The following is a 25,734-nucleotide window of genomic DNA, read 5'->3' as shown; positions in this document are numbered from 1 at the left end:
ACAATACATTATTCAATTCATTGATTGTGGCAAATATTTCTCACAGCCTGTTTGGGGATTCAGCTATTCACTACTGAAGTAGAAACTTCTTTTAATTAAAAAAAAAATTCTACTGTTTAGGTAGATTTCATGGAAAGAACCCAATTTAGAAACCAGCATTTTTACTTTTTTTCCAACAGTTGTTCCTATCACCATGAAAGCATATAAAAATTCTCTCATCCTTTGAAAACACATCTGGAGCTTACCTCACCCTCCAGATACAGCCTCAGCTCTCATTCCACCATGAATTCAGACTTCCTGAGAAGGTTGCAGCCGGTCTCCATCCTTCAACTGACAACCCAACACAATTGTATTCATCTCTCATTAAAGTTACTAGCAACAACTAAGAAAAACTTTGGATACATGTCAGTCTTTATTCTGTTGAACTTGACAGACATATTTGACATTGTGTACCCCATTTACTTGTTTAAAATTTCTTTCTTTGGATTCCATAATGTTTCATTATCTTCTTTGTCATTGGACTTCTATGATTGCTCATTCTTAGGTAAAATAGAACATGTCTCAAGATCATTTTTAAAACAAAAGGAAGTATGGAGTTCTATCTAAAACAGAGTATTTAAATTATTGCATCATGAAGGGAAACTCACTTTTAGAATATAAAGGCATGCTCAGAAACCAATTGCTTTTGTAGCCTGAAGCTAGTCTCTTTCCTACTTTTGTCTGTAATTCCATAAAATGAAAGTGATCTGGCATGATGATCTACAAGGACTGATAAAAATTTGCTGGGGCTTCCAGAAGAAAGAAAATGCCTTTGGCATTATGTTGCTGGGGACACTGACTTTGTCCCACACTCAGCAGAGGTGAGGAAGTTGGCATTTACTGATAAGCTAAGAAAAGGCAGTGCCTTTTGTAATTTAAGCTCCATCCATGGCACACTCACTCAAGGAAGATATAAATGACAAGGTCTGCTTAGCTCTCAGACAGGGTTTTCCAAGCAAGATGAAGCCCAACATTATCTTCGTACTTTCCCTGCTCCTCATCTTGGAGAAGCAAGCAGCTGTGATGGGACAAAAAGGTGAGTGGAGAGGGTAAGCCTTGGGGAAAGCTGCTCAGACAGCTAAAAATCTAAGATTATTTGGGGTGCAAACAGTAACCTGTTTAGGCGCAGATTCTTCTCGTTGAAGAGAATTGATTTTCTCCACCCAAACTTCAGCTTTTCTAGAAATATCAATAATTTGTTGGGGGAAAAGTGGGGGGTAAGAGTTGTAAGGGAGCTTTGGAGATAATGTATGCATACATTTTTATTATCAATTACCAGGGGGATCAAAAGACCAATTACCAAGTGGATCTTCCCAATTCCCACATGGACAAAAGGGCCAGCACTATTCTGGACAAAAACGCAAGCAACAAACTGAATCCAAAGGCAGTTTTTCTATTCAACACACATATCATGTAGATGCCAATGATCATGACCGGACCCGAAAAAGTCAGCAATATGATTTGAATGCCCAACATAAAATGACAAAATCAGAACGACATCTAGGTGGAAGTCAACAACTGCTCCATAATAAACAAGAAGGCAGAGACCATGCTAAATCAAAAGATCATTTTCACATGGTAGTTATACACCATAAAGGAGGCAAAGCTCATCGTGGGACACAAAATCCTTCTCAAGATCGGGGGAATAGCCCAACTGGAAAGGGAATATCCAGTCAATATTCAAACACAGAAGAAAGGCTATGGGTTCATGGACTAAGTAAAGAACAAACTTCCGTCTCTGGTGCACAAAAAGGTAGAACACAAGGTGGATCCCAAAGCAGTTATGTTCTCCAAACTGAAGAGCTAGTAGCTAACAAACGACAAGGTGAGACTCAAAATTCTCATCAAAATAAAGGGCATTACCAAAATGTGGTTGAAGTGAGAGAGGAACATTCAAGTAAAGTACAAACCTCACTCTGTCCTGCATATCAAGACAGACTCCAACATGGATCCAAAGACATTTTTTCTACCCAAGATGAGCTCCTAGTATATAACAAGAATCAACACCAGACAAAAAATCTCAATCAAGATCAAGAGCATGGCCGAAAGGCAAATAAAATATCATACCAATCTTCAAGTACAGAAGAAAGACAACTCCACTATGGAGAGAATGGTGTGCAGAAAGATGTATCCCAAAGCAGTATTTATAGCCAAACTGAAGAGAAAGCACATGGCAAGTCTCAAAAACAGATAATAATTCCCAGTCAAGAGCAAGAGCATAGCCAAAGGGCAAATAAACTATCATACCAATCTTCAAGTACAGAAGAAAGACGACTCCACTCTGGAGAAAATGGTGTGCAGAAAGGTATATCCCAAAGCAGTATTTATAGCCAAACTGAAAAGCTAGTAGCAGGCAAGTCTCAAATCCAGGCACCAAATCCTAAGCAAGAGCCATGGCATGGTGAAAATGCAAAAGGAGGGTCTGGCCAATCTACAAATAGAGAACAAGACCTACTCAGTCATGAACAAAAAAGCAGACACCAACATGGATCTCATGGGGTATTGGATATTGTAATTATAGAGCAGGAAGATGATGGTGATCGTCATTTGGTACAACGTCTTAACAATGACCGAACCCCATTATCTACATAAACCTACCTTTCAGTAACCATGTGAAAGGATGGGCCAATATCAAGGTAATTTTTTTTTTTTTTAGCAAATAGAGGAGATACCTCTCCCAATGTTTAGAATTGTTGGGGACTCTCCAGGACTTTTGTGGGATTGATAACCATCGTTTGCAGCAATAGAAGTGCTGTATAACAAGTGGTAGGAAGATAAGCCTCACCATTCCCTGGTGAGGAGAGGGTCTGGTAGTGGCACAGAAGGATGTTTGGCCTATCATGAGGTCCTAGAATTCCTATCCTTAATTGAATATTCTTCAATAATTTTTTTTGTATATGCCTACCTGCTAAAGGTTTTTTTTGAACATGTACTGACTACATATGCATATTTATAAGTTTATGGTATACTCTTGTCAGTTCTTATACTTTAAATTAGTAAACCTCAATTTCTTTCATATAGTATAAAGGATTACAGCAGTTAATGTTTTCTTTCTGCACACCAGTGAATGTTCTTGCATCCCTGTTAGGGTTCATCTATGCTCCTTCAGAGACCACAAACCCAAAGACTATCAGTCCTCTCTCTCAGAATACAGGAAAGAGATATGTAGAAAGATCCCTGTTCATGTTGTGAAAGAGGAGATGGAAAGGGAGACACAAGAGATGGTGAGGGATCTCATGGGCCAATTGGATGTTTACAACATCAGGAGAAGAAAACTGAAGCCCTGAGAGGGGTAATGGTGCTTCCTTGCCTCTTTGCAATAAGTAACACTGCACTTGAAGAGAGGGCAAGCAGTAGAAACAGTGGCCCCAGCTGGCAACTAGTGGCCTGGTATCCTAGTAATAGAGGGCTGGTACAGTTGGAGCTGAAGGGGAAAGGGGGCCCAGCTACCATCCCCACCCTTCACTTTTTACTATACTCACATCACTGATTCTCTTCTTTCTCTCTAGGTGTCACTTGACCTCAGTGAATTCTGTGATGTTTCTGAGATGCAGACTCCCATGTAGTTTCAGACCCTTGGTCCATGGATGACACCACCTGCCCATGCTTCCTTGAATTAGGCTTTCCTAACCTGAAGCCCCTTCAAACTTCCAATAAAGAGATCATTTTCTGCTTCATCTGCTTCTGACTCCTGTTTTCTCTGGATTCCTAGTGGCTCAAGGGGTTAAGGGCATTTCTAATATAAATGGTTTTGAAAGAAAATAAAGGGACATTTTTGAAGCACTAGGGAGAACAGTAATCAAAGCCACATTTCAAGATGTATTGATAGAAACCAACACTAAAAATAGGGTGCTGTTAGTCTACCAGTCACATGTCTACCACCTGAGGCCAACACTAAAGGCTTTCATGACCCTGGTACTAATAAGATCCCAGGAACTAAAAATATCCCAGAAAGACAAGAGAAAATGTATTGCAACAGGCCCTGGGGATCAATTCCACAGTAGCACATCCCTTCAATTAGCTTGAGAATGTCTTACTCCTACAGTATCCATTGAGATGCAATTACACCAAATGTTTAATCTGCACAACTTCAGTAACAGCAAGTGGGTTAAAATGTCACCTGTGGATGGAAAGACCAGAGGACCAGTCAAAGGAATCTTGAGGCAGGTGGTGTCTTCATAATGGAAATTCTGCTGCCTATACTGCCTTTTCCCCCTCCATTTTAAAAAAGTTTCCAGAGAAAGCTAAACCTTCAGGAGAAGAGGCCAACACAGGGGAGTGAGAAACTCACAAGCCTAAGAATAAGAGATTTGGATTCTAGTTCCAATTCCACCACAATAACCTATATATCTTTACCTAAATCTGTTCTTCCCTGCAAGCTTAAGTCCCACATCTGCAACATGGAAAAGTTTGACACAGCAATCTTCATAGTACATACTGACTCAATATTGTAGATATTCAAAAGAAAGAAAGAAAGAGAGAGAGAGAAGAAAGAAAGAAAGAAAGAAAGAGAAGAAAGGAAGGAAGAGAGAGAGAGACAGAAAGGAGAGGAAAGGAAAGGAAAGAGGGAGTGAAGGAGGGAAGGAAGGAAGGAAGGAAGCAAGGAAGGAAAGAAGGAAGGAGGGAAGGAAGGAAGAGAGAAAGGGAGAAAGGGAGAAAGAGAGAGAGAGGGAGAGGGAGAGAGAGAACGCGGGAGGGAAGGGAGGAAGGGAGGGAGGGAGGGAAGAGGAGAGAGAGAGAGAAAGAAAGAAAGAAAGAAAGAAGAAAGAAAGAAAGAAGCAAGCAAGGAAAGAAACAAGCAAAGAAAGAAAGAGAAAGAAAAAGAAAGAAAGAAAGAAAGAAAGGGAAGGAAGGAAGAAAGAGAGGAAGAGGGGGAGGGAAGGAAGGAAGGAAGGAACAAAGGAAGGAAGGAAGGAGAGAGAAGAAAGAAAGAAAGAAGCAAGCAAAGAAAGAGAAAGAAAGGAAGGAAGAAAGAAAGAGAGGAAGGGAGGGAGGGAGGGAAGGAAAGAACAAAGGAAGGAAGGAAGGAGAGAGAAGAAAGAAAGAAAGAAAGCAAGCAAAGAAAGAAAAAGAAAGAAAAAAGAAAGAAAGAAAGAAAGAGAAAGAAAGAAGGAAAGAAAGAAAGAAAGAAATCTCCATCAGGTCTTAATGTCTTCATGTTGCCTGTAGGTGTGTGATTAGAGACTTTGTCATAGTGGCATGAGAACTCCATCTCTCTTCACTGCTACCTTCCCAAGAGAATAGAGACTTTGTGCTCAGCCACCTGCTTTATTTTCCCAGCCCAGCAGTTAGAAAGGACAGGTTATGATGGGCTTAGGGGCCTTAGCATCAGAGAAGCTAGAATTACCTGCTACAGTCTGCTGAACAGATTCTCTCCTCTATGTATGGACAGAAATACATTAAACAGTTTCCCTGACATGTTGCTGATTGCATGGGAGAGGGAAACATAAATTGACATGCAAACAAGCAAAAGAGCCAGAGTCATAACTGCTGTGTGCTGTGGTACAATTAGCATGAACTTTTGTTCCCACCACTTGCATAGTCTTGGGCCACAGGATCTCTGATACTGACCTCCTGCCTCTTAATGAGGGGATATAATAACCATCTCATAAAAATGCTTAGATGTATTGAGTGAGATGATCACAGCCCAAGTGCTCAGGGAAAAGTGCCAGAATGACAACAAATTTGGAAATAATAATAATAAAACAATCTTTTATTATATGTTCTTTGAAATGGAGGTAAAATTCATATGAAGAAATGCACAGATCTTATATATCTGTTTGAATGAGATTGACAAACACATACATGTGGTTGCACAACACCTAGATGAGCATATAGAACATTAATCTTGCCTTATGCCCCTTTCAAATTCACTCCAAGCCATTCAGGGGCAAATGTTACACTGACATAGAAACTAATAACTTGCTTGTTTTTAATCCTTACATAATGAAATCATATAATAACATTACCTTTTGTGTCTGACTGTTATTCAATGTTTGATACTCATTGTTTGTGTATGTATCAGCAGTTCATTCTTTTTATTGTTGAATAATATTACATTGTTTGAGTCTCCATATTTGTTCTTCCATTTATCTGCTGATAGATGAACATTTGGTGTTCCCAAATGAGCGATTGTGAATTAAGATATCACATAAATCCCTGTACAAGGCACAATAACATATATTTTTAATTATCCATGGTAAATACCCAGGAGTGAAATTTTCTCCCAATGTGTGGCTTGGATTTTTTTTTTTTTCATTTTCTTAATGATGGTGTATTCAGAAGAGTAGAAGTTTTAAAGTGTGACAGAATCAAATATATCTATTTTCCATTTTAAATTGAATATTATTGTGTCTAAGAAATTTTGCCTTCTCCAAGGCTGCAAAATGTTCTGTTTGTGATATCTTTCCCTAGAAGCAGCATAGGTTTAGCATCTATATTAAGGTTTATGGTTCAAATTGATTAATACGTGCATTCCATGCAAGGTACAGATCAAGGTTCCTTTCTTCCAAGATGCTCTTGTTTTTACTAATTATTAATAATGCTGCTATGGACATTCATGTGCAAATTTTTGTGTAAATACATTTTCAGTTCTCTTTGGTATAACCATGGAAGTGGAATTTTTGGGTCACGTGGCAACACTAACTCTTGAAGAAACTGACACACTGTTTTTACAATGACTCTACCATTTTATAGTCCCACCAGCAATGTATGAATGTTGCTGTTTCTCCACATCTTCATCAACACTTGCTATTGTGTGTTTTTTTAAGATTATAGTTATTGTAAAAGGTGTGAAGTGGTATCATGTTGTGGTTTTGATTTGTATTTTTCCTGAGGACTAAAGATATCACACATCATTTCATTTCTTTCTTTCTTTTTTTTTTTTTTTTTTTTTGAGATGGAGTCTTGCTCTGTCATTCTGGCTGGAGTGCAATGGCACGATCTTGGCTCACTGCAACCTCCACCTCCTGGGTTCAAGTGATTCTCCTGCCTCACCCTCCAGAGTAGCTGAGATTCCTGGTACCCGCCATAACGCCCGGCTAATTTTTTTTGTATTTTTGTAGAGACGGAGTTTCACCATGTTGGCCAGGCTGGTCTTGAATGCCTGACCTCAGCTGATCCACCCACCTTGGCCTCCCAAAGTGCTGGGATTACAGGCGTGAGCCGCCACATCCAGCCATCATTTCATTTCTTATTGGCCATTTGTTTTCTTTTGGAAAAATGTCTCTTAATATCCATCACCCGATTTTTATTCATAAATTTTATCTTTTTATTGTTGCCATTAGGAATTCTTTTTATGTTTTGAATACTAGGCCCTTATCAGAAATAGAATTTGCAAATGTGTTCTCCCATTCTGTGGACTGTCCTTTCATTTTCATATTAGTGTCTCCTGACTCACAAGTTTTTAACTTTCATCTATCATTGTATCTACTTTTTTCCTTACTTGTGTGTTTAGTGGCATATCTAAGAAACTGTTGTTGATTACCAGATCACAAAGATATATGCCTATGTTTTGTTTCAAAGTGTTTTATAATTTTAGCTGATATATGTAGGTCTTCTTAAATTTTGAGTCCATTTTTGTATGTGGTGTTATATAAGGTTCCAACTGTGTTCTTTTGCATGTGGATATCCAGTTTTCCTAGGATGAGATGCTGAAAAGGTGAGACTTTCCCCACTGAATGGTTTTACTACCCTTGTTGAAGATAAGTGAGCTTACAATATAATGGTTTATTTTTGGACTCTCAATTCTATTCCTTAGATGTATGTGTCTATCTTTATGCTACTACCACACTGCCCTGATACTGCAGCTTTGTAGTAGGTATTGAAATAGGGAGGTGTGAGTCCTCCAAATTTTCACCCTTTTTCAAGATTGTGGTGGCTATTCTGGGTGTCTTGTATTTACACATGAATTTTAGGATTAACATGTCAATTTCCGCAAAAAGTCATCTGGAATTTTATAAGAATTCTATTGAATTTATAGATCAAATATGGAAAATAGGCAGCCTAGTAATATCAAGTCTTCAATTCACAAACATGAAATGGCTCTCTCTGTTTTTTTTTTAATGTCTTTGAACAATGATTTGTTGTTTTTCAGTGTACAGGTGTTGCCATTTTTTTTTTGCTTAAGTGAACTACTATGTATTTCATTCTTCTGAGGCTATTGTAAATGGGTTTTTTCATAATGCAGATGCAATTTCATATGCATAATACATTGATATTATGTCTTCCACCTTCCTGAATTCATTTATTAGCTCTAATAATATTTTGGGGTGGTATGTATTCTTAAGAGTTTTCTATATATACCATCATGTCTATAAGTATTTCATGTATGGCAAGTCTAATGGTGACGAACTTGAAGTATTTATATACCTGGGAGTATTTTAATTTTTCCCTGACTTTAAAGATGGATTTGCCACGATATAGAATTCTTGCAGGACAAATATTTCTTTCACCACTTTTAATATGTTCTCTCACTATCTTCTGGCTTGCATGGTTTTCATAAGAAATAATGTGCTAAGCTTATTGATTAGTCATCTTTGTCATTGATATTTTGATTACAAATTGTCTAGGTGTGGATCTCTTAGATTTTTTTTCTTAGTTGGTATTCATTGAGCTTCTTAGATGTGGAGATAAATATTGTTAAGCAAAATCAAAATGTTTTTAGCCATTATATCTTCAACTATCCTCTGCCTCATTCTCTCTTCTGAAATTCCCATTATGCATATGTTTTTACATAGATTATGCTCCATAGGTCTTTGAAGCTCTATTCATTTTTTTTAATTCTTTTTTTTTTTTTTTTTTTTTACTGTTTCTCAGAGTGTACAATCTCGATTGGCCTATAATTATGTTGGGTTTTTCTTCTGTCCATTCCTACCTGCTGGTGAGCCCCTCTGGTGAATTTCTATTTCAGCGATTGTACTTTACAACTTCATCACTTATCTTGAATTATTTCAATATTGTGAGACATGATTTTCATACTTTTCTTTAGTCTTTTTCTCCATGATTTCCTTTAGTTCTTGGAGTATACTAACTGATGTCTTTCTCCACTAGGCTATTGTCTGGGACTCCTAAAGGAATATTTCTTTTTTTTTTTTTTTTTTTTGAGATGGAGTCTCGCACTGTTGCCCAGGCTGGAGTGCAGCAGCGCAATCTCGGCTCACTGCAAGCTCTGTCTACCGGGTTCATGCCATTCTCCTGCCTCAGCCTCCCAGCTAGCTGGGACTACAGGCACCAGCCACTACACCAGCTAATTGTTTGTATTTTCAGTAGAGACAGGGTTCACCATGTTAGCCAGGATGGTCTCGATCTCCTGACCTCGGGATCCGCCCGTCTTGGCCTCCCAAAGTGCTGGGATTACAGGTGTGAGCCACCGCTCCCGGCCTTAAAGGAACATTTCTATTTATTGTTTCCCCTCTTTTCTGTGTATGGGCAATATTTCCTGTTTCTTTGCATGTCTCATGATTTTTTAAATAAAACTGGACTCTTTACATAATATAATTTGCAACTTTGGAAACAGATTATCTCTTCACTATTTGTTTATGTGGTTTTCATTGCTGATTACTCGTTTGGTAACCTCTTGGACTAATTTTGTGAAGTCTACGTTATGTGTCACGTGCACTAAAGTCTCTGTTTTGTTAGCTTACTAGTCAGGTAATGAGTGGACAGCAATTATCTTAAATTATGTAACTCACCTGGACTTTTCCAAAGGGCTGTATGTGTGTATGTTGAGGTATATATTCATTGTTGCAGCAAGCAGTTTGGAACTCAATGTTGGACTTCACTTCCTACTCACACACAGCCTGGAATTCAGCCAGAGGTAACAATTAGGGCATTCTTAGGCCTTTCCTGAGCATGTTCACAGCACTGTGGCAAATATACAATGCTACACATGGCTATAGACTTTTAAATTCCCAAAAGTAACACAAAGAGTTTCAAGATACACTGGACACCTCATTTCCTACATTTTCATTTTTTGTTTTTTGGTCGTGCTCTTTTTAGCTCTAATTGGTCTTGCTGTCTGAAGTAGTTATGAGGTCAAAAAATTTCCCCAGAATGAAATCATGTCCTTTACAGCAACATGGATAGAACTGGAGGCCATTATTTTCAGTGAAAGAACTCAGAAACAGAAAGTCAAAAACTGCGTGTTCTCACTTATAAGTGGTAACTAAATAATGTCTATACATGGACATAGAGTGTGCTGTAATAGATACTGATGACTTGGAAGGGTGACTTGGAAGGATTGCTTTGACAGTTTAGACTCTTTTTTGGTTCCATATACATTTTAGGATTGCTTTTTTCTGATTCTGTGAGGAATGACATTTGATAGATGTTGCAATGGATCTGGAGATTGCTTTGGGCAGTATTGGCATTTTAACAATATTAATTCTTCCAATCCTTGAGCATAGGATGCTTTTCCATTTCATTGGGTCATCTACAGTTTCATTCATGAGTGTTTTGTAGTTTTCCTTACAGAAATCTTTCACTGCCAGGTAGAATATTTTTCTTTATATATTTTTTTTGTAGCTACAGTAAACGGGATTGACTTGATTGAGAAAGGCTGATTTTGGCAATACTTGTAAGTACAGGTTGAAAATCCCTAATCCAAAAAATTCAGAATCCAAAATACTCCAAAATCCTAAAATTTTTGAGGGTCAACGTGGAGTCACAAGTAGGAAATACCATCCTGACTGCATGTGATGGGTCACACTTAGAATGCAGGCTCAAAACAATAAAAATGACATTGTTGACCCTGCAGAAAAAGTGCCTATAGATGACATAGTGAAAATATATGACGGGTTTATTGTCAGCATGTATTTATAAGAAAACAAGAAATCATGTCAGTTTAAATATTCAAGCAGAGACTTTTAAGACAAAAACCACTGTTAATGAGACAGATGACACTGCAAAAAAACATTTAGAAAAAGTATCCAGTGCAATGCCTCCTTATTCCTAGAGGACTCAACAGTCCCTCAATTGCTTCTGATGTCTCTTTTAACCTAAAAAAAAAGAGTACAATAACCTTTTAAAATATGACACAGGGTATTTACCTAAAAAGTAAAACCCACAACCAATATTATACTCAATGCTGAAGAGCTGAAAGCTTTTCCTTAAGATCAGAAACAAGACAGGGATGCAGCTATTGCCATTTCTATTCACATTGTACTTGGAGTTCTAGCCACAGAAAGCAAGCAAGAAAAAGAAATGAAAGCCATCTAAATTAAAAAAAAAACAGGGATGGGTCAAAAACAAAATTAAGATAGAAATTAAAAAATTATTCCAACTGAATGACAATAACGATGGAACCTATCAAAACCTCTGGGATACAGCAAAGGCGGTGCTAGGAGGAAAGTTCATAGCCCTAAATGCCTACATCAAAAAGTCTGAAAGAGCACAGACAATCTAAGGTCATGCCTCAAGAAACTAGAGAGACAAGAACAAGTCAAACCTAAACCCAGCAGAAGAAAGGAAATAACCAAGATCAGAGCAGAACTAAACAAAATTGAAACAAACAAACAAAAAAAGTAACAAAGATAAATGAAACAAAAAGCTGGTTCTTTGAAAAGATAAATAAGACTGATAGATCATTAGCAAGATTAACCAAGAAAAGAAGAGAAAATCCAAATAACCTCACTGAGAAATGAAACAGCAGATATTACAACTGACATCACTGAACTACAGAAGATCATTCAAGGCTATTATGAACACCTTTACGCACATAAACTAGAAAACCTAGAAGAGATGGATAAATTCCTGGAAAAAATACAACCCTCCTAGCTTAAATTAGAAAGAGTTAGATACCCTGAACAGACCAGTAACGAGCAGCCAGATTAAAATGGTAATTTAAAAATTACCAACAAAAAAAGTCCAGGACCTGACAGATTCACAGCAGAATTCTACCAGACATTCAAACAAGTATTGGTACCAATCCTTTTGACACTATTCCACAAGATAGAGAAAGAAGGAACCCACCCTAATTTATTCTATGAAGCCAGCATCAGCCTAATACCAAAACCAGGAAAGGACATAACCAAAAAAGAAAACTACAGACGATATCCTTGATGAACACAGATGCTAAAACCCTTAACAAAATACTAGCTAACCGAATCCAACAACATATCAAAAAGATAATCCACCATGATCAAGTGAGTTTCATACCAGGGATGCAGGGATGGTTTAACATAAGCAAGTCAATGTGATTCACCACATAAACGGAATTAAAAACAAAAATCACACGATCATCTCAACAGATGCAGAAAAAGCATTTGACAAAATCCAGCATTGCTTAATGATCAAAACCCTCAGCAAAATCGGCATACAAGGGACATACATTAATGTAATAAAAGCCATCTATGACAAACCCACAGCCAACATAATACTGAATGGGGAAAAGTTGAAGGCATTCCACCTGAGAATGGGAACAAGACAAAGATGCCCACTCTTACCTCTCCTCTTTAACATGGTACTGGAAGTCTTAGCCAGAGCAATCCGATGAGAGAAAGAGATAAATGGCTTCCAAACCGGTAAAGAGGAAATTAAACCGTTCCTGTTTGCTGACGATATGACTTTTTACCTTGAAAACCCTAAGGACTCCTCCAGAAAGCTCCTAGAACTGATAAATGAATTCAGCGAAGTTTCCAGATACAAGATTAATGTACTCAAATTAGTAGCTCTTCTATACACCAACAGTGACCAAGCAGAGAATCAAATCAAGAACTCGACCCCTTTTACAATAGCTGCAAAAATAAAATAAAATAAAATAAAATACTTAGGAATACACCTAACAAAGGAGTTGAAAGACCTCTACAAGGAAAACTACGAAGCACTGCTTAAAAAAAAATCATAGACGACACAAACAAATGCAAAACACATCCCATGCTCATGGATGAGTAGAATCAATATTGTGAAAATGACCATACCATACTGCCAAAAGCAATCTACAAATTCAAGGCAATCCCCATCAAAATACCACCATAATTCTTCACAGATTTAGGAAAAACAATTCTAAAATTCATATGGAACCAAAAAAGAGCCCACATAGCCAAAGCAAGACTAAGCAAAAAGAACAAATCTGGAGGCATCACACTACCTGATTTCAAACTATACTATAAGGATATAGTCACAAAAATAGCTTGGCACTGGTATAAAAATAGGCACATAGACCAATGGAACAGAATAGAGAACCTAGAAATAAACCCAAATACTTATAGCCAACTGATCTTTGGCAAAGCAAAAAAAAACATAAAGTGGGGAAAACGATTCCCTTTTCAACAAATGGTGCTGGGATAATTGGCTAGCCACATGTAGGAGAATGAAATTGGATCCTCATCTCACACTTTATACAAAAATCAATTCAAGATAGATTAAAGACTTAAACCTAATACCTGAAACTATAAAAATTCTAGAAGATAACATTGGAAAAATCATTCTAGACATTGGCTTAGGCAAGGATTTCATGACCAAAGGCAAGAAGCAATTGCAATAAAAACAAAGATAAATAGCTGGGACCTAATTAAACTAAAGGGCTTTTGCACGGCAAAAGGAACAGTCAGTAGAGTAAATGGACAACCCACAGAGTGGGAGAAAATCTTCACATTCTATACATCTGACAAAGGACTAATATCCAGAATTTACAACAAACTCAAACAAATCAGTAAGAAAAAACAATCAATCCCATCAAAAAGTGGGCTAAGGACATGAACAGACAATCCTTAAAAGAAGATATACAGACTGGGCGCAGTGGCTCACGCCTGTAATCTCAGCACTTTGGGAGGCCGAGGCGGGTGGATCACGAGGTCAGGAGATCGAGACCATCCTGGCTAACATGGTGAAACCCCGTCTCTACTAAAAATACAAAAAATTAGCCAGGCGCGGTGGCGGGCGCCTGTAGTCCCAGCTGCTCCGGGGACTGAGGCAGGAGAATGGCGTGAACCCGGGAGGCAGAGCTTGCAGTAAGCCGAGATCGCGCCACTGCACTCCAGCCTGGGTGAAAGAGCAAAACTCCATCTCAAAAAAAAAAAAAAAAAAGAAGATATACAAATGGCCAACAAACATATGAAAAAATGCTCAGCATCACTAATGATCAGGGAAATGCAAATCAAAACCACAATGCAATACCACCTTACTCCTATAAGAATGGCCATAATCAAAGAATTGAAAAACCGTAGATGTCGGTGTGGATGCGGCGATCAGGGAACACTTCTACACTGCTGGTGGGAATGTAAACTAGTACAGCTGCTATGGAAAACAGTGTGGAGATTCCTCAAAGAACTAAAAGTAGAACTACCATTTGATCCAGCAATCCCACTACTGGGTAACTACCTGGAGCAAAAGAAGTCATTATTCAAAAAAGATACTTGCACATGCATGTTTATAGCAGCACAATTCACAATAGCAAAATCCTGGAACCAATCCAGATGCCTATCAACCAATGAGTAGATAAAGAAACTCTGATATATATATAGATATATATATATCAGAGTTATATATATCAGTTTTATATATATATATATATATATCAGTGTTATATATATATAATCTTTCTTTGTCTTTGACTTTCAGCAATGCAATTAAAATGTGCCTTGGAGAGACCCTGTTTTATATATATATGTATATACATCTCTCTCTCACCATATTGCCCATATATGTATATATGGTGGAATACTACTCAGTCATAAAAAGGAATGAATTAACAGCATTTGCAATGACCTGGATGAGATTAGAGATGATTATTCCAAGTGAAGTAACACAGGAATGGAAAATTAAACATCATATGTTCTCATTGATATGTGGTAGCTAACTATGAGGACGCAAAGAAGTAAGAATGATACAGTGGACTTTGGGGACTTGGGGGGAAGAGTGGGAGGGAGGCAAGGGATAAAAACAACAAATATGGTGCAGTGTATACTGCTCGAGTGATGGATGCACCAGGTTCTCACAAATCTCCACTAAAGAACTTACTCATGTAACCAAATACCACCTGTACCCCAATAACTTATAGAAAAATAAAATTAAAAAAATAAAGAAATAGGGAAAACTACCTTAATTAGCAGACAATACATATGCAAAAAATTCCAAAGCATCAACTAAGAAATCACTGGACATAATAAACGAAATAACCAATGTTGCTGAATACATGATTAAAAGATAACAATCGGTTGTATTTCTATACATTGATGATGAAAAATTCAAAATTAAAATTCAGTAAACAATTCTATTTAGAATGTCATAAAAACCAAAATGCTTAGAAATATAAATTATCCATGACATGTAAGTCTTACACACTGAAGGCTACAAAACGTTTCCCCAAGAAAGTAAAGACCTAAATAAATGGATGTAGATCCTGTATTTGTGAAATGGAGGACTTAATATTGTTAAGATGGCATGCTACCCAAATTGATAATCAAATCACTGCAATTCTCTCTCTCTTTTTTTTTTTTTTAAGATGGAGTCTGGCTCTGTTGCCCAGGCTGGCATGCAGTGGCACGATCTCAGCTCACTGCAACCTCGGCCTCCCAAGTTCGGGAGATTCTCCTGTCTCAGCCTCCCGAATAGCTGGGATTACAGGCGCACACTGCCATACCCAGCTAAGTTTTTGTATTTTACTAGAGACAGGGTTTCACCGTGTTGCCCAAGCTGGTCTCGAACTTCTGAGCTCAGGCAATCCACCCGTCTCAGCCTCCCAAAGTGCTAGGATTACAGCCACCGTGCCTGGCCCAAATCAATGCAATTCTTATCAAAATTTTTATGGCTTTCTTGTAGAAATGGAAAAGCGTGTTCTAATGTTCATTTGGAATTTCAAGGGATCCCAAATAGCCGTACAATCTTGACTAAGAAGAACACAGTTGGAAGACTCACACTTCACAAATACTATCTTATAACCCATTATTTAAACTGATAACAACTTAACACTGCTTCCATAAACAAACAAACAAGAGAAAGAAAACTAATAAACACTCTATCCTTTAACTTCATTCCCGCCACTTTTTAACTCATAATTGCTGTGCTTTCTCTCACCCCGTGCACAGAAATGCTCTGTTCCCCATACCTGCAACCAGGAGATGAAGGGGGTGTGGCATCAGTGATACAAGTGTTTTTCCTACCCCTTCAGTGCCTCTTTCAGTGATATAAAGTTAAAATCAGTTATTGTGAGTGCTCACCTGACTTTTTGGTTCTTATAAACATGATCTTTCTCTGCAGATACTTGTTAAATTGATGACCTTGCTGGGGACAGGGGGGATCATTGGAGCCTTCTATTCCACCATCTTGTTCTGCCACCCTCCTCCCTTAATTTTTGTTCTCTCTGAAAGATTTATTTCTCCTTCATTTCTGAAGGATAGCTTTGCTGAGTGTAATGTTCTTGGCTGACAGTTTTCTCTTTTAGTAATTTGAATATATTATGCCATTCTCTCCTGGACTGTAAGGTTTCTGCTGAGAAATTCTCTGTTAGTCAAATGGGGGTTACCTTATATGTGACTTGACATTTTTCTCTTGCTGCTTTTAAAAATCTTTCTTTGTCTTTGACTTTTAGCAATGCAATTAAAATGTGCCTTGGAGAAAACCTGTTTAGGTCGAATTTATTTAGGGTTCTTATAGCTTCCTGGACCTGGATTTCTATCTCTCTCCCAAGATGCAAGAAATTTTCTGCTATTATTTTATGCATCTGATGGAAAAGTTGCCTCTTCCAATTTTATGCAGTAGATTTCTTAACCGAAAACTTATTTTTATGAATGGGTCTTTAGGTATTAGTTCATTTGGGTTTGTTAGTTTTTGTTGTAGGTGTAGGTAGCAGTATTGTTTCCATAGCTTTTCTTCACCTATAATCCACACTTGTGGCACTTGAGAGTTTCTCAGCGCCCTAGTTGAAAGAGTGTGCTGCTACAGTGGCATGGCTTTGCCAGTGCTGTGGTGCCAGCGCTAATTCTCAGGTCAGGGGTGTGTGCATCCATGTGGTAGGTAATTCAATTAAGGTATGACTCAATGGCATTGGGGCCAGGGTGCTGTTATCCTGGCTGGAAGAATGGGCACATGTTTGTTCAGTCAGTGTGCGTGACTACAGGCTAGGGGTGGCCTGTGAAGCTGTTTCTTGGTCTCAGGATATGGAAGTACAGCTGCTCAACTGGTCTGAAGACACGTCTGCCAGGGTCAGTCTACTGGGCTTTTTCTTAGGCCCAAGAGGTGGGTGTAAGGCTGCTTGGATGACCTACAAGAGAAAGGGGATAAGAGAGGAAAGAGGGCTGTTTCTCAGGCACTTGACACAGCTGCATGGCTGCGTGGCTAGGCTTTGAGCATTTCTGTAAGGGGTGGCCCAAGAAGATGTTTTGTAGGCCTAGGGTGCAGGCATGGAGCTTCTTGGTTGTCCTTCAGGTGTGACTACCAGAGGCAGTCTGTGGGGCTGTTTCTCAGAACTGGGACATGACCACATAGCTGCTTGGCTGGCTTAGGTATGCCCACCAGGGGTGGCCCATGGGCTGTTTCTCAGGTTTGGGAAATGGGCTCTTGGCAGCTGGGCCAGCGTGGTGTCAAGTCCAGCAGGGGAGCTTGTGAGTCTGTTTCTCAAGCTCTTATTGGGAGCACAGGGCCACTAAGCAGGCCATGGATGTGTCTGTGGAGGGAAAGGGTGTTACAGGGCTATTTCTCAGGTACTCAGTGTGGTCACACAGCCACTGTGCTGCCACAGGGGCGTATAAACTGTGTCAAGCTCAGTGGCCTGTCTCCTACTTGGTGAACTTTAAAATATTCTACTATTTTTTCCTTGTTTATTTTTTATCATTTGATATTTTCCCAATCATGATACCTCATCTAAGATGTATGCAGCACTATACCATGTTTATGCTTTCCAAATTACCGATTTCTGCTTTCGTCTTTATCAATAGATTTATTTTTAATTTTGAAATGCTTTTTTTTCAAATTTCATTAAATCCAATCATGATATGAGTATCATAATCACATGTTGTGCCTAGTTTGCATTTTCCTGCTTTGTTTTTGCAAATCTTGTGCACCTTCGTTTTATCTCTATCTTTTGGACACTAGATTAGTTGAAAGTTTTGTTCTTGATCCATAAGTAAGATTAATATTTCAGACTCTTTTTTGTTCCGGTAATCTTGGAACAGAACAGTTCCTGGTATTTCCTTAAGGGAAGTGTAAGGAAGATTATAGTGATTAGCAGGTACAGCAATAAATTTGTGTTTGGGAAAACTTTACTCTTTTCTTTTGGGGTCCCTGCCATAAGGAAATACTTACTGCCCTTAGGGCAAGCAGATAAAACTGGTAAGATCTCAGAATGGCTCACAGAGAAAACATGTAGCTCACATGCTTCAAGTTTGATGGCATAAATAGCATTTTTTCCTATGGTTGGCCTTTCCCATCTCCCCTTCAATATAGCATTGCTTACAGGAAGATTAGGATATTAAGAGAGAATAATTGAAAATAAGTTTTCAAGCCATCCTGTCTCCAGAACTACCCTCCATAGTGTTCTGAATGCATACAGGGTCACTGTTCAAATGTTGCTGCTTCTCCTGTGGTCTGCTCATAACAAGGACTTTTTCAGTCAAAGTAAAGAAACCTTCCTTGGATTTTTCAGGAAGTTTTCACAATCGCAAAAAACAAAACAAAACAAAACAACACAACACAACAAAACAAAACAGAAGCAAAAAAACCCTGTGCTTCCACCCAAGGTAAAAATTTTAGCTTTAGGTCCACTCTCAATACATTATTTAATGAATTGAAGGTGGCAAATACTTCTCACAGCCTGTTGGAGGGCTCAGCAGTTTATTACAGAAGTATGAAATGCTTTTATTTAAAAAATGTATTTTGCCGTTTAGGTAAATATCATCAAATAATCCAGTTTAGAAACCAACATTCTTCTTTTTCCAACAGTTGTTCCTATCGTCATAAAAACATGTTAAATTTTTCTCATCCTTTCAAAAAATCTCTGGAGCTTACCTCACCCTCCAGATACAGCCTCACCTCTCATTCCACCATGAAATCAGACTTCTTGAGATGGTTTCAGCTGGACTCCATCCTTCAACTGACAACCCAACACAACTGTATTCATCTCTCATTAACATTACTAGCAGTGGGTAACATTAGAAAATTTCTGACACGTTAGTCTTTATTGTGACGAACTTCACAGATACATTTGACATTGGTATGCCTCATTTATTTGTTGAAACTTTTTTTCTTTGGCTTCCATAAAGTTTCTTTCTCTTCTGTATCATTCTACTTCTATGACTGCTCCTTCTCGAGTAAAACAGAATGTGTCTCAGGATTATTTTAAAACAAGACAAAGTATAGTCATATCTAAAATTGAGTATTTAAGTTATTGCATCAGAAAGGAAACTCACATTTAAAATATGAAGGCATTGTCAGCCACCAATTACTTTTGTAACCTGAAGCTAGTCTCCTTCCTACTCCGGACTGAATTTCTTCTGTATAATGCAAGTGATCTGGCATGAAGATATACAAAGACCGATAAAATTTTGCTGGGGATTCTGGAAGTAAAAAAAATTGCCTTTGACATTATGTTCCCATGCTAAGTCCTTGGGGACTTTGACATTATCCCCCACTGAGCAGGGGCGAGGGAGTTGGCATTTACTAATAAGCTGTGAAAGGGCAGTGCCTTTTGACATTTCAGCTCCACCCAGGGCACACCAACTCAAGGAACATATAAATGAAGAGATCCGCTCAGCTCTCAGACAAGATTTTTCGAGCAAGATGAAGTCCATCATCCTCTTTGTCCTTTCCCTGCTCCTTATCTTGGGGAAGCAAGCAGCTGTGATGGGACAAAAATGTGAGTAGAGAGGGTAAGCCTTGGGGAAAGCTACTCAGAAAGAATGGCCTGTAAGGATATTCAGGGTGCAAACAGTAACCTGTTCAGGCACAGATTCTTCTCCTTGATGAGAATTGATTTTTCTCTGCCCAACGCTGTAGGCTTTTGGAAATATCAGAAATTTGTTGGGAAAAGGTGGGAGGTAAGCGTTGCAAGGGAGCTTTGGAGATAATGAATGCATACATTTCTATTATCAATCACCAGGTGGATCAAAAGGCCAATTACCAAGTGGATCTTCCCAATTTCCACATGGACAAAAGGGCCAGCACTATTCTGGACAAAAAGACGAACAACATACTAAATCCAAAGGCAGTTTTTCTATTCAACACACATATCATGTAGACGTCAATGATCATGACCGGACCCAAAAAAGTCAACAATATGATTTGAATGCCCAACATAAGACGACAAAATCAAAACAACACCTAGGTGGAAGTCAAGAACTGCTCAATTATAAACAAGAAGGCAGAGACCATGATAAATCAAAAGATCATTTTCATATGATAGTTATACATCATAAAGGAGGCCAAGCTCATCGTGGGACACAAAATCCTTCTCAAGATCGGGGGAATAGCCCATCTGGAAAGGGAATATCCAGTCAATATTCAAACACAGAGAAAAGCCTATGGGTTCATGGACTAAGTAAAGAACAAGCTTCAGCCTCTGGTGCACAAAAAGGTAGAACACAAGGTGGATCCCAAAGCAGTTATGTTCTCCAAACTGAAGAGCTAGTAGCTAACAAACGACAAGGTGAGACTCAAAATTCTCATCAAAATAAAGGGCATTACCAAAATGTAGTTGAAGTGAGAGAGGAACATTCAAGTAAACTACAAACTTCACTCCATCCTGCATATCAAGACAGACTCCAACATGGACCCAAAGACATTTTTACTACCCAAGATGAGCTCCTAGTATATAACAAGAATCAACACCAGACAAAAAATCTCAATCAAGATCAAGAGCATGGCCGGAAGGCACATAAAATATCATACCAGTCTTCACGTACAGAAGAAAGACAACTTAACCGTGGAGAAAAGAGTGTACAGAAAGATGTATCCAAAGGCGGCATTTCTAGCCAAACTGAAGAGAAAACACATGGCAAGTCTCAAAACCAGGTAACAATTCATAGCCAAGGTCAAGAGCATGGCCATAAGGAAAATAAAATGTCATACCAATCTTCAAGTACAGAAGAAAGACATCTCAACTGTGGAGAAAAGGGCATCCACAAAGGTGTATCCAAAGGCAGTATTTCAATCCAAGCTGAAGAGCAAATATATGGTGAGTCTCAAAACCAGGTAAGAATTCCTAGTCAAGCTCAAGAGCATGGCCATAAGGAAAATAAAATGTCATACCAATCTTCAAATACAGAAGAAAGACGTCTAAACAGTGGAGAAAAGGATGTACAGAAAGGTGTATCCAAAGGCGGTGTTACTATCCAAACTGAAGAGAAAATACATGGCAAGTCTCAAAACCAGGTAACAATTCCTAGTCAAGATCAAGAGCATGGCCATAAGGAAAATAAAATGTCATACCAATCTTCAAGTACAGAAGAAAGACGACTCAACTATGGAGGAAAGAGCATGCAGAAAGATGTATCCCAAAGCAGTACTTCTTTCCACACTGAAAAGCTAGTAGAAGGCAAGTCTCAAATCCAGACACCAAATCCTAATCAAGATCAATGGTCTGTCCAAAATGCAAAAGGAAATTCTGGTCAATCTGCAGGTAGAGAACAAGACCTACTCAGTCATGAACAAAAAGGCAGACACCAACAGGAATCCAGTGAGGCACGTAATATTGTAATTACAGAGCACGAAGTTGCCTATGATGATCATTGGACACAACAATATAACGAAGACAGAAATCCAGTATCTACATAGCCCTATTGCTTAGCAACCACTTGAAAAGCTGGACCAATAGCAAGGTAAGTTTTCTTTTCTTACCAAATAGGAGAGGTGCCTGTCCCAAAGTTGGGGACTCTCTAGGAACATGGTAGGACTGATAACCATTGTTCACATCAATAGAAGTGCTATATTACAAGTGGTGGGAAGATGAACACCATTTCCTGGTGAGTAGAGGACCTGGTAGTGGCAGAGAAGGATGCTTGGACTATCACTGGGTCCTAGAATTCCTATTCTTAATTGAGTATTCTTCAATAATAATTTTATACATGCCTGCCTGCTAAAGATTTTTTGAACATGCACTGACTATATATGCATATTTATGAGTTTATGGTATACTCTTGTCAATTCTTATACTTTAGATTAGTAAACCTCAACTTCTTTCTCATATAGTATGAAATATTACAGCAGTTAATATTTTCTTTCTGCATGTACATGAATGTTCTTGCATCCCTGTTAGAGTTCATCTATGCTCCTTCAGAGACCACAAGCCCAAAGATTAGCAGTCCGCTCTCTCTGAATATAGGAAAGATATGAGTAGAAAGAAGGATTCCTGTTCAGGTTGTGAAAAAGAAAGTGGAAAGGGAGGTGCAGGAGATGCTGAGAGATCTCAGGTGCTAATTGGACACTTGCAATGTCAGGAGAGGAAAAGTTTAACCTGGATTGGGGAAATGGTTCTTCCATACCCCTTTGCAATAAGTAACACTGTACCTGAAGAAAGAGTAAGCAGCAGAAACAATGGTCCCAGCTGATAACTAGTGACCTGGTGTCCTAATGATCAGGGGGCTGGTGCAGTTGGTGATAAAGGGGACGGGGGTCCCAGGTCTCCCATTCTCATCCCCACTCTCCACTATTCTCACATATCTGGTTGTCTTTTTTCTCCCTAGGTGTCACCTGACCTCAGTGAAGTCTTTGATGTTTCTGAGATGCAGACTCCCATGTGGTCCCAGATCCTTGGTCCATGGATGACACCACCTGCCCATGCTTCCTTGCATTAGGCTTTCTAAACCTGGAGCTCCTTCAAACTTCCAATAAAGGGATCATTTTCTGCTTTATCTGCTTTTGGCTCCAGTGATCTCTGAATTCCTAGTGGCTCAAGGGGCTGAGGGCATTTCTGATAAAAATGGTTTTGGAAGAAAAGAATGGGATATTTTTGAAGCATTAGGGAGAATAGTAATCAAAGCCACATTTCTAGATGTATTGATAGAAATCCAACACTAAAAACAAGATGCTATTACTCTGCCAGGCACACATCTACCTCCTGATGCCAACCCTAAAGTCTCTCGTGACCTCTGTACTAATAGGACCCCAGGATCTAACAGTACCCCAGAAAGAACAGAGAAAATGTACTGCAACAAGCCCTAGGAAAGTCCTTGATCTACTAGTGCCATGAGTATTCCCCAAGTCCACAGCAGCACATCCCTTCACTTAGCTTAAGAATTGTCCTACTCCTACAGCATACATTTAGATGCAATTACACCGAAGAGTGATATGTCAAGTCTCCACCACTTCAGCAAGAGTGAGTGGATTTAAAAATGTCATCTGTGGGTGGAAAGACCAGACGACTAGGCCAGAGTCTTGGGGCAGGTGGTGTGTTAATAATAGAAATTCTACTCCTTTTATGCCCTTTCACCCTCTATTCTAAGGATGCTTCCAGGGAAAGCCAAACATCCAGGAGAAGAAGCTAACACAGAGGAACAAGAAAAATCACTAGCCTGGGAATAAGAGATCTGGATTCCATTCTAGCTCTGTTTTAAGAACTAGTATATCTTTAATTAAATCTTTTCTTTCCTTCAGGCTTAAGTCCCACATCTGCCCATGAAAATCTTTGACACAGTTAACTTCATAGTACATGCTGACTAAATATTGTATTCATTTTGTTGTATTTCTACTTTTGATTGTTTCGAGGAATTTTTAATTTTATTCTTAATTTCTTTTTTCATCCACTGGTCATTCAGGAGCATGTTGTTTAACTTCCATATATTTTGTATAGTTTTGAATGTTTCTGTTGTTATTGATGTCTAGTTTTATTTCCTTGTGGTCATATAAGATACTTGATATGATTTTGATTTTTTAAAATTTTTTGAGACTTCTTTTGTATTTTAGAACTTGGTCAATCCTGGAGAATGTTTCATGTGCAGATACAACAAAAATGTATTCCATAGCTGCTGGGTGAAATGTTTTGCAAATGTCTGTTAAATTCATTTGATCTATAGTACAGTTTAAACTTGATGCTTCTGGGTTAATTTTCCATCTTGATTATCTTTCCAATGCTGAAAGTAGGGTGTTAAAGTCCTCAAATATTATTGTGTTAGAGTCTATCTCTCCCTTCAGATTTAATAATGTTCACCTTATATATCCAGATGTTCCAGTGTTAGGTGCATATATATTTATAATTGTTATGTTGTCTTGCTGAATTAGTCCATTTATTATTATATAATGTTCTTATTTGTCCCTTTTTCCAGATTTTGACTTGAAGTCTATTTTGTCTGATATTAGTATAGCTGCTCCGGCTTGCTTTTGGTTTCTGTTTGCATGGAATGTCTTTTCCATACCTTCAATTCAACCCCATATATGTCTTTACAGGTGATGTGAGTTCTCGTGGGCAGGACACAGTTGAGTTTAGGCTTTTTACCCATTCAGCCAGTCTATGTATTTTAAATGGTGAATTTAATCCGTTTATATTTGGGGCTATTGTTGAAAGGTGAGGGCTTAAATCTGTTATTTTATTGATTGTTTTCTGATTGTTTTATATATCTTTTGTCCCTGACTGCCTCTCTTATTGTATGTTTTGGGCTGGGTTGTTTTCTGTGGTGACAATTCTTGATTCTTTTCTCTTCCTCCTTTGTGTATTGGCTTTGCCAGTGAGTTTTAGAGTTTCTTAAGCTTTCATGATGGTGGCAGTTGTCTTTTCACTTCCAGACATGAATCTCTTGAAAATATTTTGTAAAGCCAGTCTAGCGGTGATGAATCCCCTTAGTTACTGCTTATCTACGAAGGATTTTATTTCTCTTTCATTTCTGAAAGATAATTTTGCTGGGTATTCTTGTCCACTGGTTTTTTTTCTTTTAGTAATTTGAATATATTATTCCATTATCTTCTGGACTATAAGGTTTCTGCTAAGAAATCCTCTGTTAGTCTGATGGGGATTTCATTATATGTGACATGATGCTTTTCTCTTGTTGTTTTAAGAATTCTTTCTTTGTCTTTGACTTTTGACAATTTGACAATAGAGTGCCTCAGAAAGGACCTGTTTGGGTTGAAACTAAATGGGATGTTTTGAGCTTCCTGGACCTGTATGTCCATCTCGCTGCCAATACTTGGGAAGTTTTCAGCTGTTTTTAACATGTTATTTATACATTTTTGGTTCTCTTTTCTTCTGGAATGCCCATAATGTGAATATTTGTTCACTTAATTTTGAACAAATGGTGTCCTCAGAATCCTGTAGGCTTTCTTCATTCATTTTTATTTTTTTTCTCTTTTTGTCTGCTGATATTATTTCAAGTATCCAAATCATTTCTACTCTGTTGTTAAAGCTCACAGTTGTATTTTTTTATTTTATTCATTTAATTCTTCAACTCTAGAATTTTTGTTTGGCACACAGCTGTGTGGCCAGCCTGGGAGTCTTCCTGCCAGGGGTAGCCCATGAGGCTGTTTCTCAGGCCCAGGATGTGGTCACACAGCTGCTTGGCTGACCCGGGTGTATGTCAGCTGGGGGCAACCTGAAAGACTGCTTCTCTGTCCTGGAATGCAAGCACAAGACTGCCCAGCTGGACTTGGGGGTCTGTCTGCTGGAGGTGGCCCCACAGAGCTGCTGCTTAGGTCTAGGATGCAGGGCACACAGCTGCTTGACCCTCCTGGGGGCATGTCTGCCAGGGGTTGACCACAGGGCTGCTTCTCAAGCCTGGATTACAGGTGCAAGGCTGCTTGGCTGGACTGAGTGCATGTCTGCTGGGGCTTTCTGTTTCT

At 38.6% G+C, this 25,734-nt stretch overlaps 1 protein-coding gene across 1 annotated transcript; it reads left to right on the top strand.

The window, feature by feature from the left end:
* Positions 1–984: 984 nt before the first annotated feature.
* LOC100601300 (semenogelin-2) lies at positions 985–22,820 on the top strand. The gene is made up of 5 exons (XM_030826427.1): positions 985–1,075; positions 1,319–2,575; positions 19,673–19,828; positions 20,072–21,788; positions 22,653–22,820. The coding sequence occupies exons 1-4, from the start codon at positions 1,000–1,002 to the stop codon at positions 21,742–21,744; spliced, it is 3,162 nt and encodes a 1,053-aa protein (XP_030682287.1). The 5' UTR covers positions 985–999; the 3' UTR covers positions 21,745–21,788; positions 22,653–22,820.
* Positions 22,821–25,734: the final 2,914 nt, after the last annotated feature.

The sequence above is a fragment of the Nomascus leucogenys genome, chromosome 13, assembly GCF_006542625.1.
Source record: "Nomascus leucogenys isolate Asia chromosome 13, Asia_NLE_v1, whole genome shotgun sequence".
NCBI lineage: Eukaryota > Metazoa > Chordata > Mammalia > Primates > Hylobatidae > Nomascus > Nomascus leucogenys.
Note: the sequence above shows the minus strand (reverse complement) of the source record. Positions and strands in the feature narration are given on the sequence as shown.

What these genes read in the sequence shown, in the direction of transcription:
- LOC100601300 (XM_030826427.1), top strand. Translation starts at nt 1,000, where the DNA reads ATGAAGCCCAACATTATCTTCGTACTTTCCCTGCTCCTCATCTTGGAG. An exon ending in AGCTGTGATGGGACAAAAAG is followed by an intron (nt 1,076 to 1,318) that starts GTGAGTGGAGAG and finishes ATCAATTACCAG; the next exon opens with GGGGATCAAAAGACCAATTA. An exon ending in AGCTGTGATGGGACAAAAAT is followed by an intron (nt 19,829 to 20,071) that starts GTGAGTAGAGAG and finishes ATCAATCACCAG; the next exon opens with GTGGATCAAAAGGCCAATTA.